This window comes from Triticum dicoccoides, chromosome 1B (genome assembly GCF_002162155.2).
Source record: "Triticum dicoccoides isolate Atlit2015 ecotype Zavitan chromosome 1B, WEW_v2.0, whole genome shotgun sequence".
In the NCBI taxonomy this organism is placed as follows: Eukaryota; Viridiplantae; Streptophyta; class Magnoliopsida; order Poales; family Poaceae; genus Triticum; species Triticum dicoccoides.
Genome location: NC_041381.1, coordinates 686,136,631 through 686,154,494, shown reverse-complemented (window position 1 = coordinate 686,154,494; position 17,864 = coordinate 686,136,631). Strand labels below are relative to the sequence as shown.

General features: G+C 42.4%; 2 protein-coding genes across 2 annotated transcripts; one reads left to right on the top strand and one right to left on the bottom strand.

The window, feature by feature from the left end:
- Positions 1 to 8,833: 8,833 nt before the first annotated feature.
- On the top strand, positions 8,834 to 12,470 carry LOC119349675 (delta(14)-sterol reductase-like). The gene is made up of 12 exons (XM_037617759.1): positions 8,834 to 9,085; positions 9,160 to 9,230; positions 9,318 to 9,374; positions 9,666 to 9,757; positions 9,909 to 9,956; positions 10,483 to 10,603; positions 10,682 to 10,728; positions 10,867 to 10,948; positions 11,165 to 11,241; positions 11,352 to 11,471; positions 11,983 to 12,057; positions 12,154 to 12,470. Exons 1-12 carry the CDS (start codon positions 8,908 to 8,910, stop codon positions 12,305 to 12,307), a joined length of 1,122 nt encoding a protein of 373 aa, XP_037473656.1. The 5' UTR covers positions 8,834 to 8,907; the 3' UTR covers positions 12,308 to 12,470.
- Positions 12,471 to 14,174: 1,704 nt separating this feature from the next.
- On the bottom strand, positions 14,175 to 16,478 carry LOC119350931. Its single transcript, XM_037618534.1, has 2 exons — positions 15,809 to 16,478; positions 14,175 to 14,179 (listed from the first exon to the last, which is right to left on the bottom strand). Exons 1-2 carry the CDS (start codon positions 16,476 to 16,478, stop codon positions 14,175 to 14,177), a joined length of 675 nt encoding a protein of 224 aa, XP_037474431.1.
- Between the last annotated feature and the right edge of the window lie 1,386 nt (positions 16,479 to 17,864).

The window sequence follows — 17,864 nt, the reverse complement described above, 5'->3', positions numbered from 1 at the left end:
AATATGTGTACATATACCAAAACAATGGATGCATCAATTAACTAGTCAGCACGAGCTTAACTAATATATATATATACCTGGCCGGACTCGGTTCGGTCACCGGAGCAGTCAGCACGGTCTCCTTCTTGTACCTCCATTGTGTCACCGGAGCCATCATGAACATAGCCCTCTTCTTGTACCGGCATTAATGGGCCGAAGCCATCATGAACATAGCCCTCTTCTTCACCCAGTCCTTCCTGACCATCAGTGTCGTTGAGAAATGACGCAACTTCATCACTTCCTTGTGCGATTATGTGCCCCAACATCGCTTCTGTTGCTTCGTCTCAGGAGTGCTCCATAGTTTCTGTAAATATTTACAACATGGTACAGATGGATATATATATTAGTGGCAAACATAGAACTAGCTAGCTAATCACAATAAGGAATCATGTTAGTGGCCTCGACGCTGCTTCTCTAGGGTTTGGGGTCGCCTCGACACAATGCTTCAAGGGTTTGGGGTGGCCTCGACGACAACGCTCTTTTAACTTGGTAAATTTGGGTGGCCTCGAGAGTTTTGGTCGAGCGAGAGGGCCGAGGGGGTGCTGCCATTGTATAGGTTATCACGGTCGAGAGGGGGTATATATATCGACCGCCCCTCATGTCGAAGTTATCTTGAGGGGGCGGCAAGGGCGAAGGCGAGCAGCCTGACGGCGACAGACCCGACAAAACATAAGAAAACGAAGAAGAAATAAAAAGAGGAGAAGAAGAAAGGAATAGAGGAGAAGATCGAAGAAAAAAAGAAGAAAAAAAAGAGGAGAAGAAGAAAGGAATAGAGGAGAAGAAGAAAAAATAGAAAAAATTCTATTTTTTCTTCTTCTCCTCTATTCCTTTCTTCTTGTCCTCTTTATTTTTTCTTCTTCTCCTCTATTCCTTTCTTCTTCTCCTCTTCCTTTTCTTCTTTTTTGTTCTTTTTATTTATTTCTCCTCTATTCCTTTCTTTCTTCTTCTCCTATTCTTTTTCTTCTTCTCCCTCGAGAAAGGAAAATAATTAAGGAAGAAGGAAGAAGGAAGAAGGAAGAAGAAGAAGAAAAAAAGGAAGAAAAAAAAGAGGAGAAGAAGAAAGGAATAGAGGACAAGAAGAAAAAATAGAATTTTTTTTCTATTTTTTCTTCTTCTCCTCTATTCCTTTCTTCTTCTCCACTTCTTTTTCTTCTTTTTTCTTCTTCTTATTTATTTCTCCTCTTCTTCTTTCTTTCCTCTTCTTATTTTCTTCTTTCCTATCCTTCTTTTTCTAAAATTGTAACTTTTGCATATATAAAACTTTTCTAAAATTGTAACTTTCTATATATGAACAAAAAACTTTCTATGAACAAAAAAACATTTTTAACATATATATTTAGCAAATTCTAGCCACATACATCACATACACGGCAGGGGTGCAGGAGTGAGGCAGGTGCTCACACGGCGGGCAACGTCGGGGCGCGGGGAGCGGCGCCGGCGTCGGGGCAGATGGCGTCGAGGGAGGCGGGGATGGCAAAGTTGAGCAGCTTGACGGCGTCGGAGGCGGCGACGACGACGGTGAGGTGGACCAGCCTGACGGCGTCGGAGGCGGCGGTGACGACGAGGTGGAGCAGCCTGACGGCTCGGCGGCGACGGCGACGAGGCAGATCGAGCAGCGGGCGTCGGGTGGAGAAGAAAGGGATGGATTTTGGAGAAATTGCTAAGTGTTGTATATATATTAAGAGCATTGGTTCCGGTTCGTGGCACCAACCGGGACTAATACACCCTTTAGTCCCGGTTCGTGCCACCAACCGGGACCAAAGGCCTCTTTTCAGCAGCCCAAAGGGCGGAAGCGGCGGCCTTTGGTCCCGGTTGGTGGCACCAACGGGGACTAATGCCTCCCCCTTTAGTCCCGGTTGGTGCCACCAACCGGGACCAAAGGACCATGTGTTGCCCGCGTCGTGGCCAAAGTTTAGTCCCACCTTGCTAGTTGAGAGGGGTGCGCAGTGGTTTATAAGCCCCACTGTCGCACCCCTCTCGAGCTCCTCTCCACCGTAGGCTTGCGCGCCTATTTGCTACTGCTTTGCCTGATGGGCCTTCTGGGCCTACTGCGGGCCTGAATCCTGGCCCATGGTAGGGTTTCTAGTCGTATTCAGGCCGTGGGGGCCCAGTAGGAGGCATTTTTTTGTTTTTTTATTTTCTTTCTTGCTTTATTTATTTTATTTTGTTTCTACTTACAACAAAATACTTATTGTTGCTATTTTTAATTATTTTCCAGTTTTTTTGTTTTGTTTTCTGCATTATTTATTTTCTTTTGTTTTTTGCTTTATTTTTTAATTCTTTTTGCTTTTAGTTTTAGAAAAATTATAAATTTTTTGTTAGTGCCATTAGTTTTCAAATTTGAAAACACTTTTTTTGTTTTTTTGTTTTCTTTCTTGCTTTATTTATTTTATTTTGTTTCTACTTACAACAAAATACTTATTGTTGCTATTTTTAATTATTACGAGGGCCGAACCATAAGACATTAAAGCATTTCAAATAAACTATGAAAAAGTTGAAAGTTGGCATGGTATCATAAATTTACCCACATAGCATGTGCATGTACAAAACGGACAATGGTATCATACTTGTCTGTTACAAAGTTGGCATGGTATCATCATAATAGTTGCGGGAGAAAGTCTTCGCTTGTGTCATTTGCTTATTGCGCCGTAACCATGGATAATCTTCATCGTTTATCAGGATGCTGGGGTCAGCCTTGACTTTGAAGGGAGGAATTTCATGAAACTTTTCATAATCTTCAGACATGTCTGTCTTGCCCTCCACTCCCAATATGTCCCTTTTTCCTGAAAGAACTATGTGGCGCTTTGGCTCATCGTATGATGTATTCGCTTCCTTATCTTTTCTTTTTCTCGGTCTGGTAGACATGTCCTTCACATAGATAACCTGTGCCACATCATTGGCTAGGACGAACGGTTCGTCAGTGTACCCAAGATTTTTCAGATCCACTGTTGTCATTCCGTACTGTGGGTCTACCTGTACCCCGCCTCCTGACAGATTGACCCATTTGCACTTAAACAAAGGGACCTTAAAATCATGTCCATAGTCAAGTTCCCATATGTCCACTATGTAACCATAATATGTGTCCTTTCCCCTCTCGGTTGTTTCATCAAAGCGGACACCACTGTTTTGGTTGGTGCTCTTTTGATCTTGGTCAATCATGTAAAATGTATTCCCATTTATCTCGTATCCTTTCCAAATCGTAACCGTCGAAGATGGTCCCCTGGACAACAAGTACAGCTCATCACAAACAGTGTTGTCACCTCTGAGACGTGCTTCCAACCAACTGCTGAAAGTCTGATGTGTTCACATGTAATCCAGTCGTCGCACTGCTCCGGGTGTTTGGAGCGCAGACTGTTCTTGTGTTCATCGACATACGGGGTCACCAAGGTAGAGTTCTGTAGAACTGTGTAGCATGCTTGAGACCAAGAATATCCGTCCCTGCATATTATTGAGTCCCTTCCAAGCGTGCCTTTTCCAGTCAGTCTCCCCTCATACCGCGATTGAGGGAGACCTATCTTCTTAAGGCCAGGAATGAAGTCAACACAAAACCCGATGACATCCTCTGTTTGATGGCCCATGGAGATGCTTCCTTCTGGCCTAGCACGGTTACGGACATATTTCTTTAGGACTCCCATGAACCTCTCAAAGGGGTACATATTGTGTAGAAATACGGGGCCCAGAATGACAATCCCGTCAACTAGATGAACTAGGATGTGCGTCATGATATTGAAGAAGGATGGTGGGAACACCAGCTCAAAACTGATAAGACATTGCACCACATCACTCCTTAGCCTTGGTATGATTTCTGGATCGATCACCTTCTGAGAGGGTGCATTGAGGAATGCACATAGCTTCACAATGGCTAATCGGACGTTTTTCGGTAGAAGCCCCCTCAATGCAACCGGAAGCAGTAGCGTCATAATCATGTGGCAGTCATGAGACTTTAGGTTCTGAAACTTTTTCTCTGACATATTTATTATTCCTTTTATATTCGACGAGAAGCCAGTTGGGACCTTCATACTAAGCAGGCATTCAAAGAAGATTTCCTTCTCTTCTTTGGTAAGAGCATAGCTGGCAGGACCTTCATACTGCTTTGGAGGCATGCCGTCTTTTTCGTGCAAACGTTGCAGGTCGTCCCGCGCCTCAGCTGTATCTTTTATCTTCCCATACACACCCAAGAAGCCTAGCAGGTTCACGCAAAGGTTCTTTGTCACGTGCATCACGTCGATCGAAGAGCAGACCTCTAGGTCTTTCCAGTAGGGTAGGTCCCAAAATATAGATTTCTTCTTCCACATGGGTGCGTGTCCCCCAGCGTCACTCGGAACAGCTAGTCCGCCGGGACCCTTTCCAAAGATTACGTGTAAATCATTGACCATAGCAAGTACGTGATCACCGGTACGCATGGCGGGCTTCTTCCGGTGATCTGCCTCGCCTTTGAAATGCTTGCCTTTCTTTCGACATTGATGGTTGGTCGGAAGAAATCGACGATGGCCCAGGTACACATTCTTCCTGCAGCTTCCCAGGTATATACTATCGGTGTCAAGTAAACAGTGCGTGCATGCGTGGTATCCCTTGTTTGTCTGTCCTGAAAGGTTACTGAGAGCGGGCCAATCGTTGATGGTCACGAACAGCAACGCCTTTAGGTGAAATTCCTCCTATTTGTGCTCATCCCATGTACGTACACCGTTTTCATTCCATAGCTGTAAAAGTTCTTCAGCTAATGGCCTTAGGTACACATCAATGTCGTTGCCGGGTTGCTTAGGGCCTTGGATGAGAACTGGCATCATAATGAACTTCCGATTCATGCACATCCAAGGAGGAAGGTTATACATACATAGATTCACGGGCCAGGTGCTGTGGCTGCTGCTCTGCTCGCCGAAAGGATTAATGCCATCCACGCTTAAAGCAAACCATACGTTTCTTGGGTCACTTGCAAACTCATCCCAGTACTTTCTCTCGATTTTTCTCCACTGCGACCAGTCAGCGGGTGCTCTCAACTTCCCTTCTTTCTTACGGTCCTCACTGTGCCATCGCATCAACTTGGCATGCTCTCCGTTTCTGAACAGACGCTTCAACCATGGTATTATAGGAGCATACCACATCACCTTCGCAGGAACCCTCTTCCTGGGGGACTCGTCGTCAACATCATCAGGGTCATCTCGTCTGATCTTATACCGTAATGCACTGCATACCGGGCATGCGTTCAGATCCTTATACGCACCACGGTAGAGGATGCAGTCATTAGGGCATGCATGTATCTTCTGCACCTCCAATCCTAGAGGGCATACAACCTTCTTTGCTGCGTATGTACTGTTGGGCAATTCGTTATCCTTTGAAAGCTTCTTCTTCAATATTTTCAGTAGCTTCTCAAATCCTTTGTCAGGCACAGCATTCTCTGCCTTCCTCTGCAGCAATTCCAGTACGGTACCGAGCTTTGTGTTGCCATCTTCGCAATTGGGGTACAACCCTTTTTTGTGGTCCTCTAATATGCGATCGAACTTCAGCTTCTCCTTTTGACTTTCGCATTGCGTCCTTACATCGATAATGACCCGGCGGAGATCATCATCATCGGGCACATCGTCTGGTTCCTCTTGATCTTCAGCAGCTTCACCTGTTGTAGCATCATCGTGCACATCGTCTGGTTTCTCTTGATCTTCAGTAGCATCACCGTATTCAGGGGGCACATATTTGTCATCGTACTTTTCTTCTTCGCCGTCTTCCATCATAACCCCTATTTCTCCGTGCCTCGTCCAAACATTATAGTGTGACATGAAACCCTTGTAAAGCAGGTGGGTGTGAAGGATTTTCCGGTCAGAGTAAGACCTCGTATTCTCACATATAGGGCATGGACAACACATAAAACTATTCTGCTTGTTTGCCTCAGCCACTTCGAGAAAATCATGCACGCCCTTAATGTACTCGGAGGTGTGTCTTGAACCGTACATCCATTGCCGGTTCATCTGCGTGCATTATATATAATTAAGTGTGTCAAAAATCATTACAGAACATCATGAATAGATAATTAAGTGACCAAATTAATAGAAGTTCATCATCACATTAAAACCAAAGTACATACATAGTTCTCATCTAACAACATAAAGCTCTGCAGAGCATCTAAATTAATTAAACCATACATTGAAACTATGTAAACATTTCAATGCGAAAACAAATGTGATCATAATCGCAACCAATGTAACAACTGATCCAACGGCATAATGATACCAAGCCTCGGTATGAATGGCATATTTTCTAATCTTTCTAATCTTCAAGCGCATTGCATCCATCTTGATCTTGTGATCATCGACGACATCCACAACATGCAACTCCAATATCATCTTCTCCTCCTCAATTTTTCTAAGTTTTTTCTTTAAGAAATTGTTTTCTTCTTCAACTAAATTTAACCTCTCGACAATAGGGTCAGTTGGAATTTTCGGTTCAACAACCTCCTAGATAAAAAAATCTATGTCACGTTGGTCGGCATAATTGTCATAAACAATAGATGAACCAATAGTTATGAAAAGATAATATATACCACATCCGAATCATAGACAGGACGAGGGCCGACGGGGGCGGATACCAAAACCATCGCACTATATAAGATGCAATAATAAAAGTAAGAAAATTATACAAGTATCTATATAAACATACAAGTAAGAATTTTTTTCCTTTCAGAAAGAAGATAAGAACAAGAGGCTCACCGCGGTGGTGCCGACGACGAGATCGGTGCGGGCGATCGACGGCGGTGAAGACGGGGACGGGACGTGACAGACCGCTAAACCTAGACAAATATTGAGGAAAATGGAGCTGGAGGTCGAGCTTGGAGAGGAGAAAGCTTAAGTAGTGTGGCTCGGGCATTCCATCGAAAACCTCGTGTGCATAGGAGGTGAGCTAGAGCACCACAAAGCTCTCTCCTCGCCGGCCACGAAAAACAGAGCAGTGGGAGTGCTCTGCTCACGGGCGAGGGGTGTATATAGGCAATTAATTGGTCCCGGTTTGTGGCAAGAACCGGGACTAAACAGCAGCCTTTGGTCCCGGTTCAGGCCAACAACCGGGACCAATAGTGGTGGGCCAGGAGCGAGGCACATTGGTCTCGGTTCGTCCCACCAACCGGGACCAAAAGGTCCAGACGAACCGGGACCAATGGCCACGTGGCCCGGCCGGCCCCCGGGGCTCACGAACCGGGTCCAATGCATGCCCCCATTGGTCCCGGTTCTGGATTGAACCGGGACTAATGGGCTGACCTGGCCTGGACCATTGCCCCCTTTTCTACTAGTGCTGTCATCATGTATCAATGAGTGAGCCTTGTGTGGCAAGTAATAGTTGTCTACGAGTTCCCTATGCCTTCCATGCCTACCTAGGTAAGCTAAACAAGCAATACTTAGAGGAGAATACATGGTCTTTTTTGTAGATGATAAATTGAATGGCATGTTTTCAGGTTCTTCGTCAAATGATGCACACAGCTAAACTAATATGTTGATTTTTGTTCCACTAGAACATTGTGCTTTATAGAATTCGTAAAAGGAAGATGCGTAGCCGAGAACATACAAAATTGGATGATAGGAGGAAATACATGTGGAGTAGTGAGAGAGCTACTAAATCTAAGGAACATTGAGTAGGTACATGGAAGGTGCAAATATTAATGGTATGGTAGCTCCATGAAATTATACAAGTTATGAGAAAGTGGTGATGGCAGGCATGGTGGTTGCTTTTCTCATTGGAAATGATGGCTTTTATTACTGTCAAATGAAAAGGTGGAACGCAGGATGCCTTCCCCACTACTATATGATTGTACAACTATTCCTTCTCCTCCCAAAGTCCCAACTCCCATGCATCATTATTTTTCTCCCCCCTTCATATCATCCTATGTAGCATCCCTAAACATGGTATGCATCGGCAAATCTACAAGATGTGTTTTTCGAGCATGTCTCACTATGATAGCTCTATCATGAGGTCTAGGCATGACTGTTTTTCTTACGACGCGATTCTTTAGTTGCTATAGTATACTTCGTAGTTTCTTCAAGGTACAAAGTTAGCTCCAAACTCACTCCATCAAACAATCCTTGCGGCTTTGATATACACTTGTCTACCTACTATCATGATTGATATTGTTGTGATGTGACGGCTCCCTCAGATAATGCCTCATATACTAGTCATTACATTTCTTTCTTATGTTCATCGAGTTATGTTCTTCAACTAGCTCCAGCGCCAAAAAAAAAAAATACACAATTAGGTCGCCACACGACATGTCTCGGAAGAACTCAGTCTTTTAAGTTCGAAACATACAATGCTTGCTTGGGCATTGTTTTGGCTGGCAATTCTGAACATCTATTAAAGACATATCTATCTATGTTTGCATACTTAAAGCACAATCCGATAACAAAAAATAGGATACCAAATACTAGAAATTATCGCATCGCATCGCGTGATCCATCCATACATACGTACATCAATATAGCTGGAGGAATCTGTACCAACGGGATCGCATCGCATGATCCATCCATATATAAATACCTGAACGACTGAAGCATGCATGTGAGACTAGGAGCAACAACACGTAAGGATAGAACATGGTCGGGTGACAGAGCTACACATATTATATATATGTCCTGCCCGTATGGACCACAGCCTTCCTCGAAAATTCAAGCAAAAATGTCTACAAATTTTGTTCGAATTCGAGGGACAAAAAAAGGAAGATTTCAAACCGGGGGAGATGGGCCTCCTATTGACGTCAAAAGGCCCACCTTCACTGCGGATTTTGACTCCCAGTTGACTGTGATCCACGGGATTCCCCAATTTCCTCCGGATTCGTCGCGCTGCAGTTGGCTTCAGAGTGACTAGCCGAGATCCCCTTTGGCGGCGACGACGGGGATGGACGCGGCGGCGGCCACCGGCGACGTGCTCGCCGCGCTGGCGCCCTCCTGGAGCGCGGCGGTGGTGCTGGTCTCCTACCTCGCGTACCTCGCCGCCGCGGGCGCCCTCCTCCCCGGCAAGCTCGTCGCCGGCGCCGTCCTCCCCGACTCCTCCCGCCTCCACTACCGTTGCAATGGTGCCCCTCGTCTCTCTCTCTCTGAGCCGCAAAGCGTTTCTCTCCTTACGCCGTCTGCTCTCGCTCCTGTGCAGGTCTGCTCTCGCTGCTGCTGCTCCTGGGGCTCTCCACGCTCGGCGTCTACATGGGCTGGATGACTCCCACGGTGAGATCCGCAGAAGCCGAACGCATCCGGGAGATTCACAAAAGTCATGCTGAATTGACCCGCGTAGCGATTCTTATTTGCTTGCAGGTCGTGGCTGACCGTGGACTCGAGCTGCTGTCGACGACCCTCATTTTCAGTGTCATTGTAGATGCCGCTTCCTCTCTCCACATCCTTATTAAGTTTTTTCTTATAGAACTATGATGTAAATTTAGACTTGTGGACACTCATGTCTGAACCCAACTGTTTGGTCATGTGCATGTCTAGTTTCTATTGTTTGATACACACCTTCACTTTAATTTAGCACAACCAAAGTTTAGCAAAGGGATCAGTCACCCTGAATTGTCTGAATATCTGCAAGGCTATGCATTTAGATGGTAAATTACCAAATCAAATAACATCCTCTGGATTAACTCATGTCATCATGTTCCATTTCAGGTCAGTTTCCTGCTCTATTATACTGGGTTAAGGTCCCGCCATCAAAGTTCTTCATTGAAACCACATGCTACTGGGAGCTTCATAGAAGATTGGTACTTTTGCGCAACTTTATTTCACACAAACAGGACCTTTTATTTTCAGAAGTCCACTCCTGTTTTCTTGTTTAATGATGTTAGATGTCACTTTATCTATTCCACTCCTGTTTTCCTGTTTAATGATGTTAGGTGCCACTTTGTCTAACAGGTGGTTCGGAGTGCAGCTTAATCCCCATTTTATGGGAGTTGACCTCAAGTACGTTGGCAGTATCTTCCTTGTTTTCTTACCTAATTGTGACACTTGCTGGGAAATTTGGAATGGCATATGATTGCTGTGAAAATTGAGATATTGGTTTGCTGGTGTAGCTACTCCTGTTTATTTGATACTGCTCTTGATAACCCATTGATTAATTGACAGCAAGCTTTTATTTTCTTAAGATCTCCTGCCTTTAAAACTGACATGCTAGCTTCTATTTTTATATAGATACATGAATACAAATGAATATTTCTTATAAACTGAAGGACAATTGGAAATGAAGTTCGGTATGCTGCATAGCTATTTTTTTATTTCTGCATAATTGTTTCCACAGGTCATATCATTCCTTTTTTGTGGTGGCTATTAGTGTGAATACAAGTTAATGTTGAATGTTAACTATATATATTCAGTTTCAAAAACTTTCCCCGCATAACTTTATCACTAAAACAGTAAAAGAATACATGAATCAGAGTAAACCATGGACCCGATCATAAATGTTATTTTCTTCTGTTCATCATGGTTGCAGGTTCTTTTTCATAAGGGCTGGAATGATGGCATGGTTGTTTATCAACCTCTCTTTGCTTGCAAAGAGCTACCTAGCTGGTTCAGTTAACCGTGCAGTCATTCTTTACCAATTCTTTTGTGGGGTATTGAACACTGACAACTACTTATTCGATCATCAGCTACTATATTATAAGTGAAATTAATTATGTTTCTTCATGCAGTGGTATATTATAGATTACTTCATTCATGAAGAATTCATGACCTCCACGTAAGTACATGTTGTCTTCTAGTAAATAGATGAATTAATTTCAATATGCCAGTGCTTTTGCGTATAGAATGAAACGGGGCTTATGGTGGCAAGGCTGAAGCTTCATACTTCATTTTTTTTCCTTCCCGTGATTTTCAGATGGGACATTATTGCTGAAAGGTTGGGATTCATGCTGGTGTTTGGTGATCTAGTTTTCATTCCTTTTACCTTCACTATTCAGGTATTCCATTTATGGAAAAAGGGTATTATTTGAATTGCTAATATCTACTCATGCCGCTACTGAATATACTTTACTCACTGCATTATTCCTAAATTTGTTCTCTCAGTTATATGACTATCAAATTTGCAGCTATAATAGTATCCCTGTCTCTTGTGTTAAATTATGAAGGTTGACAAATGAGCTGCTCACCAAATTTTATGATGTGTTGTTGACCAGGGTTGGTGGCTTCTGGGAAACAAAGTGGAGCTGCCACTTTTGGCTTCCGTTGCTAACTGCATAATTTTCCTTATTGGGTACTGTTTTCTGTGTCCCTCACAAACCCTCCATTGGATTACGCATGCTGTATAATCTGCTTCTTGCATTGCAATATCTCTGACCAAGCCTTGCTTCATCTTGCACACAGCTATCTAGTGTTCAGAGGTGCCAACAAACAGAAACATTTGTTCAAGAAGGACCCTAAAGCTCCTATATGGGGTAAACCTCCCAAAGTTGTTGGGGGAAAACTACTTGTATCTGGCTACTGGTAAGTTCTACATTCATCTCATGGAACCTGCGCTTGTTTTTCTTCTTTGTCCACTAGTTATCTATGCACATCTTGTTCTGAACTGTGTACTGTTGGCTATTTTAGCAGCATCGTGTATAGCAAGAGGTCTCTTTCTGTTTAATAGAGTGTAAACAAAATAGAACCCGCATACACTTTTTTTCTTCTTCTGAATATTTAGCCGATCCTGTTTAGTCAGATGAAGAAAAATGCAAGGGAAGCACATGTAGGTGAGTAGCAAGTAGGTAAACAGTCAACACAAATGTGATTCATACTAGTTAGAACACTGCACGCCTGCCTGCCTAAATGATGTTCACGACAGATTTATGCAACCATTGCACTTGACTGAACAGCAGTAGTTTTCTAGACATGTTCAGTTTTAAAAACCTTGGATCTCCCCTTGTCTCTTGGGAGTAATCATGCATGCTAACTGCTGCTATCCCGAATGTAAAAAAATTAAAAGAACAAGTCCCATCTTTGTCGTTGCGTGTAGGGGCATTGCAAGGCACTGCAATTACCTTGGAGATCTGCTTCTGGCACTCTCATTCAGCTTGCCTTGTGGAGCCAGGTGAGAGATACCCTTTCTGTGGCATAAAAAAAAAACAATCATCTCAATCCAATCAGGCACGAATAATCTTTGAACTCTTACATTTTTCTGCTGCAGCTCCGTGATCCCGTACTTCTACCCGACCTACCTGCTGATCCTGCTGATATGGAGGGAGAGAAGAGACGAGGCGAGATGCTCGGAGAAGTACAAGGACATCTGGGCAGAGTACTGCAAGCTTGTGCCCTGGAGGATTCTACCTTACGTGTACTGATTAGCTAATGAACCAGAAGGCCATGTTGTATTGTTATTGTAGACCGTGATGATCATGCAGAACTAAATGGTATGTTCTTCCGTACATTGTTCTTTGATACCCAGTATTGAATTGAAGCTGCATCGATCTTCTAGCTTGGTAGAGGAAGTGCTGTTAATTTTCATTTGAGCTACCTTTTCTCTTCTTCATCACCTGCTATTGCTGAAAGAACAGAATACTCTAGGAAAATTGCAGAAAGTTTTTGGTTTCTTTTTCCAGCACACTTTGGTCGAATTACCAGAAAATCACAAGCTTGAGTCTCCGGCGGCGTTTGAAGCTTGTCGGCCAAGCTCTTGGCCCCCTTGAGCATGAGCACGAGCCAGGCGTAAGTGAGGAACTCGCCACCTTCACCCAAGCTCTTGGCGTGCAGGTAGCCCCTGCACATGCTGGCGGAGTGGCAGAGCATGCCCAGCCACACCCGGTACATGAGCATCCACCGCGTCTTAGGGTCCGGCAGCTCCAACAGCTCTTTGGCCAGCTTGCATGCCTCTGTGATGTGGACGAAACCTTGGCTTGTGTCATCATCTCCATTGGCTGACTTGTGCTCACCCTCCGCCATGGCGGCAATGAGCCCCTTGAGTTGCTCTTTTTGGCTCAACTCATGCTTGTTCGACAAAAAGGAGGACTTGATCTCCTCCATGGCCTCGGAGATGAGATGCTGCCTGCTGCCGGACAGAAGCATCTCGGGATTGAAATTCAGCAGGTGCGCCATGTAGGAGGACTTGATCTCGGGATTGAAAAATCAGAATATCCATTTTGTGATTCTCAAAAAAAGAAAAATCAGAATATCCATTTTGTGATGCAACTAGCCAAAAACTACTCTCACTAACATAGAGCTCATATTCCACACTAGTACATCTGACCCAGTGTGGACCGTAGCTTGGTGAAAAGTTATGTATGTACGCTTCTCAACAGGGTGAAAATGGCATGAATGAATGCAAAGGGATATAGAAATGTTACAATAACCGCAAACCACAAATAATTGTTTTTTGGTACTACGTCAACTACCAAACCGATATATCCAAATATTATCTAACAACTTTCCTACACATTCTAAATATTCAATAACATCTTCACCTCTTCGTACCCAACTACCAAACCGAGATTTATATATGAGCTAGGTCCAATAGATGATGTGATTTTTATTGGAGTATAACCAAATGTCAAGATAGTTAAGCAGAACATCTCAGAATAGCTTGACCCATCGGCCAAGATAAAACAAATAATGAAAGAATAGAAATTGTGGCCGAATAAAACAAACAAAAAAAATGAAAAATTTACATAGAAATTGTGGTTTAATATAACATGCAAGAATAAGCATATAATAGTGAAGTTTTTGCAAAAAGGAAGTCTCGCAAGGACTTAATTAGGGGTTTTTGTATTACCCTAAAAGAAGAAAGAAAACAATACAAAATCAAATTAATGAATGTGTGCACTTAAAAAAATATTTTAAAAAGTTAAGAAGAAAGAAAATATGAACATTTTTAAAAAATGCCAAAATATACATATAAATTATGTTTTTTTATAATATGTAATAACAAGCATATAAGTGTGGATGTTTTTTTGCGAAAAAGAAGTTTCCCTAAGAAAGAATGAATTAGTAACATAAATTGCACGTTTTGTACTATGCAAAGAATAAACATATAATAGTGCAATTTTCACAATCTAGTATAATTTGCATACATAATGTTCAATAGTTGCTTGTATACTTACACACATAAAAATAAAAATTGAAGTTTTCATAATAAAGAAGTTTCCACGCATAAAAACTAAAACTAAATAAAAAATATGAAGTCTTTTAAGAAAAAATGAATTAGTCGCATTAGTATTACCCTTTAAGAAAAAAGAAACAGAAACAAAAATCTAAAACAAACAGTTACAAAATTTGCACACAGTTTACACAGAAATTAAATTTTTTATAATATGCAAGAGTAAGAATATACTCCCTCCGCCCCAAAATAAGTGACTCAACTTTGTACTTTGTACTAACTTTAGTACAAAGTTAGTACAATGTCGAGCCGCTTGTTTTGGTACGGAGGGAGTAATAGATAAAGTTTTGGAAAAAGAAGTTTCAAAAAGGATGAATTAGTGGCATTGGTATTACCATTAAAGAAATCAAAAACATTAAATAAAATTAAACAAATTAAAATAATAAATCTTATGCGTAAGAATGAATCAGCGGCATTGGTGTTATCCTTCAAAAATAAATTAAAAATAATAAAAACTAAAACAAATTAAAATAATCAATTCTCTTAGAAAGAAGGAATTAGTGTCATTGGTATTACTCTCTAGCAAGACAGAATAATAAAAAATTATTACAAACAATTATAAAATTTGCACAATATATACAAGAAAATTGCACTTTTTAAAAATACGCAAGAACAAGAATATAGTACTGTAATTTGTGGCATTGGTATTACCATTGAAGAGGAAAGAAAATAAAACTAAAACTAAAAGAAAATAAAAATAATTAAGTTTTATAAGGACGAATGAATTAGTGACATTGATATTACCCTTTAAGAAGAAAGAAAATGGAACAAAAACTAGAAATAAAATTAAAATAATAAAGTTTTCTAAGACAGAACGGATTAGTGCCATTGATATTATCCTTTAAAAAGAAAGAAAATGAAACAAAAACTAAAATAAAATAAAAATAATAAAGTTTTCTAAGAAAGAACAAATTAGGGCATTGCTATTACCATTTAAGAAGGAGAAAAAAAATGAAATGTTTTAAGCAAATAATGTCAAAAATTGCACACAGTTTGCATAAAAATTAGGTTTTTGAATAATATGCAAGAATACACATATAATAGTGGGATTTCGAAAAGATGAAGTTTCCTCCGAACTTATGAATTAGTGACATTTATATTACCCTTAAAGAAAGAAGAAAAAAGAAACAAAAACTAAAAAAAATGAAGAGGTAGAATAAATTAGTGGCATTGCTATTACCCTTTAAGAAGAAGAAAAATAATAATACTTAGAAAAACTTGTATGCAACTTTACACTTTTTTAATACTATGTAAGAAATAAACATATGGTAGTGCAATTTTTGACTCTAGTACTACCTCGGTACCAAAATATCATATGTTTTTTTAAGCTAAACTAGCCTAGAAAAATGCCTTATATTTTGATACGGAAATAGTATAATTTATACACATGTTATACATTACTTGCATATATACTCCCTCCATTCCAAAATATATTACTTGCATATATACACATGTTGAGTCATCTATTTAGAAAAAAATGAGGAAGCAACATCGGCCTATAAGGAATAATAAACCGACTGACCCAAAACCGTGGTCAGTAGAATATTTGGGCCCAAAACACAACAGTAGTCACAACAGAAACAAAAAACAAGGAGCACGAATCTTGAAGCAGAAATCAATGGCACAAAAAATCGACTGACCCAAATTGGATTTTCAGGCAACTTACACATAGCTAAATTGGTTGAAAAATTACTTTGTGCCTTCCGGGTGCCGGTGAAGCAGTGGCTCGCCCCGAAGAAAAACTGGTTCATGCGCTCCCTCCAGTTTGAAGGCTTCTTTGGCACTTGCACCCCGGACGATACAGCCGCCAGTCTCTTGGCTTTAGCTTTGAGAGCCCATGGCTTCTCGCTGAAGCTGATGACCCCGACGAAGAAGAGAAGAACCGCGACCACCAATAGCTTTGGGTCGTTGGGTCTAGGCCACGACTTGTAGAAGGCGTACAAGGCGACGGCCACCTGGGACACCAAGGTCACGGTGTGTCTCCCCCACAGCTTGTTGTCCTCTATCTCGTAGCCACTCATTCCCTCCTGCCCACCGAGGTAGATGAGAAGGATAGGAGCCCATAGGACCTCCAGGATGCTCGACTGCTGCTCGCTCCCGATCCCGGCGACAATGTCGGTGTCACCGCCAAAGTTGCTGGTCTTTGCGTGGCGATTGAAGAGGGTGGCGAGCACGTAGATTGCCAGAGGATCGCTGGAAATATACGCCAGCCAGATGAATGTCCTCAAGACGCGCGGGAGGGCGTACTTGCGCATCGGGGCAGCCAGCAGGAGGAACCACTGAAGGCCCAGGCTGCCCAGGACGAGGACACGCAGTTGCCAATCGTCCCACCATTGCAGAGCTCCTCTCCAAGTGTAAGACATCTCCCCTCTCTCTATATCTGTGTGTGTCCCTATCTATGTTTATCACAAGTAAGTAACAATCACTCAAGGTGGATGGAGTGGAGACCCTGCGAGCAGAGGGAGTGATGAATCAAGTCTCGCAGTAGCCAAATGTAGCTCTCGTCATGCTCATGCATGTTGTCAAAGCCAAAGATAAAGTCGACATGCATAGGATAGCTACAACTTTACAGCCTCTCAACTTTGGAATGCGCTAGCTTTGCGTGTCCACAATGATATTCTACTACGTCCTCACAAGTTTAGAATGATATACTACTATGTCGTCCCTGCTGCCTGCATGCCTTAGCTTTGCGTGCTGTGAATGCGATAATATATTCCAAGTCCACACGCACGTTCTCTACGTACTCTATGCTTTAGTATTAAGGACTTTGACTTGATTTCTGCGCCAAACATATTTGTGCTACTCCACTTGAAAGTGCACTCGGTCATAACCTCAGAAATAAACTATTTTCACTCCTTGTCAGATCTCTTCTTACTCCACTACGCTTGATCACTAACATAGAAAACTGTCGTAGATGCGGAGTCGTCATAATGCAGCCTCCATAATCGTGAGACCCATGTGTTGATCGGATATCGTTTTCGCACACGTGAAGTTTACTTCCCGCCATATGGAATTATACGTAATTGCCATATGGAGCACGCTCCAAAAGGCAGTCTTGAAACGCCATATATGGCAACTGGGAGGCCAGATATGAAGGATGCTCCATAATTATGGTGATTCCTGACAACATGGCAACGTTAACGCATCAGATTTGATCACGCCGCGTCCACAATTCTTTGCAATGAAATACCCAGATGCATGGATTCAACGCAAACTTCGACCTCTCATATGGAGGTGATTTTGGGCTCCTCATCCATGCTGAGGGGTTTCAGCTCAGTGTCTAGCACCATGAGATGGATAACAATGGTGAAAACAGTTGGGAGCTGGTGGACAGATTTTGTGTGCATGCGACCATGAGGAGGATACTATGCTGGTTGTGGTTGGAGTCGGGGATCATGCTGAACTTGTGTTCATGTGGCTGCAGACAAATGGGGCTATCATTTTCGTTAACCCAAGGAGCGGGAACAAGATGGTATATGAAACGACGGCATGTGGCATGTATTGCAATGGTATCGCACTTCGTGTGTAGGATGAGAACAATAATGAATGTGAAATATATGAAAGTTTTATAGGTAGTATGATATGATTGGTTGCCCCCACTGGTGGAAAAAGGGCCTTTGGTCGCGGTTCGCAACTGCCATTAGTCGCGGTTGCGCAACCGCGACAGACCGTGCGCGACTAAAGGCCCCCCCCCCCTTTAGTCGCGGTTGCTTAAGAACCGCGACTAAAGGCCCGTCCACGTGGGCGCC

Excerpts from the sequence above, each read along its gene's own strand:
- LOC119349675 (XM_037617759.1), top strand. The coding sequence starts at position 8,908 with ATGGACGCGGCGGCGGCCACCGGCGACGTGCTCGCCGCGCTGGCGCCC. Across the intron at positions 9,758-9,908 it reads GGGAGCTTCATAGAAGATTG|GTGGTTCGGAGTGCAGCTTA; the intron begins GTACTTTTGCGC and ends TTTGTCTAACAG. Across the intron at positions 10,729-10,866 it reads GAAGAATTCATGACCTCCAC|ATGGGACATTATTGCTGAAA; the intron begins GTAAGTACATGT and ends CGTGATTTTCAG.
- LOC119350931 (XM_037618534.1), bottom strand. The coding sequence starts at position 16,478 with ATGTCTTACACTTGGAGAGGAGCTCTGCAATGGTGGGACGATTGGCAA.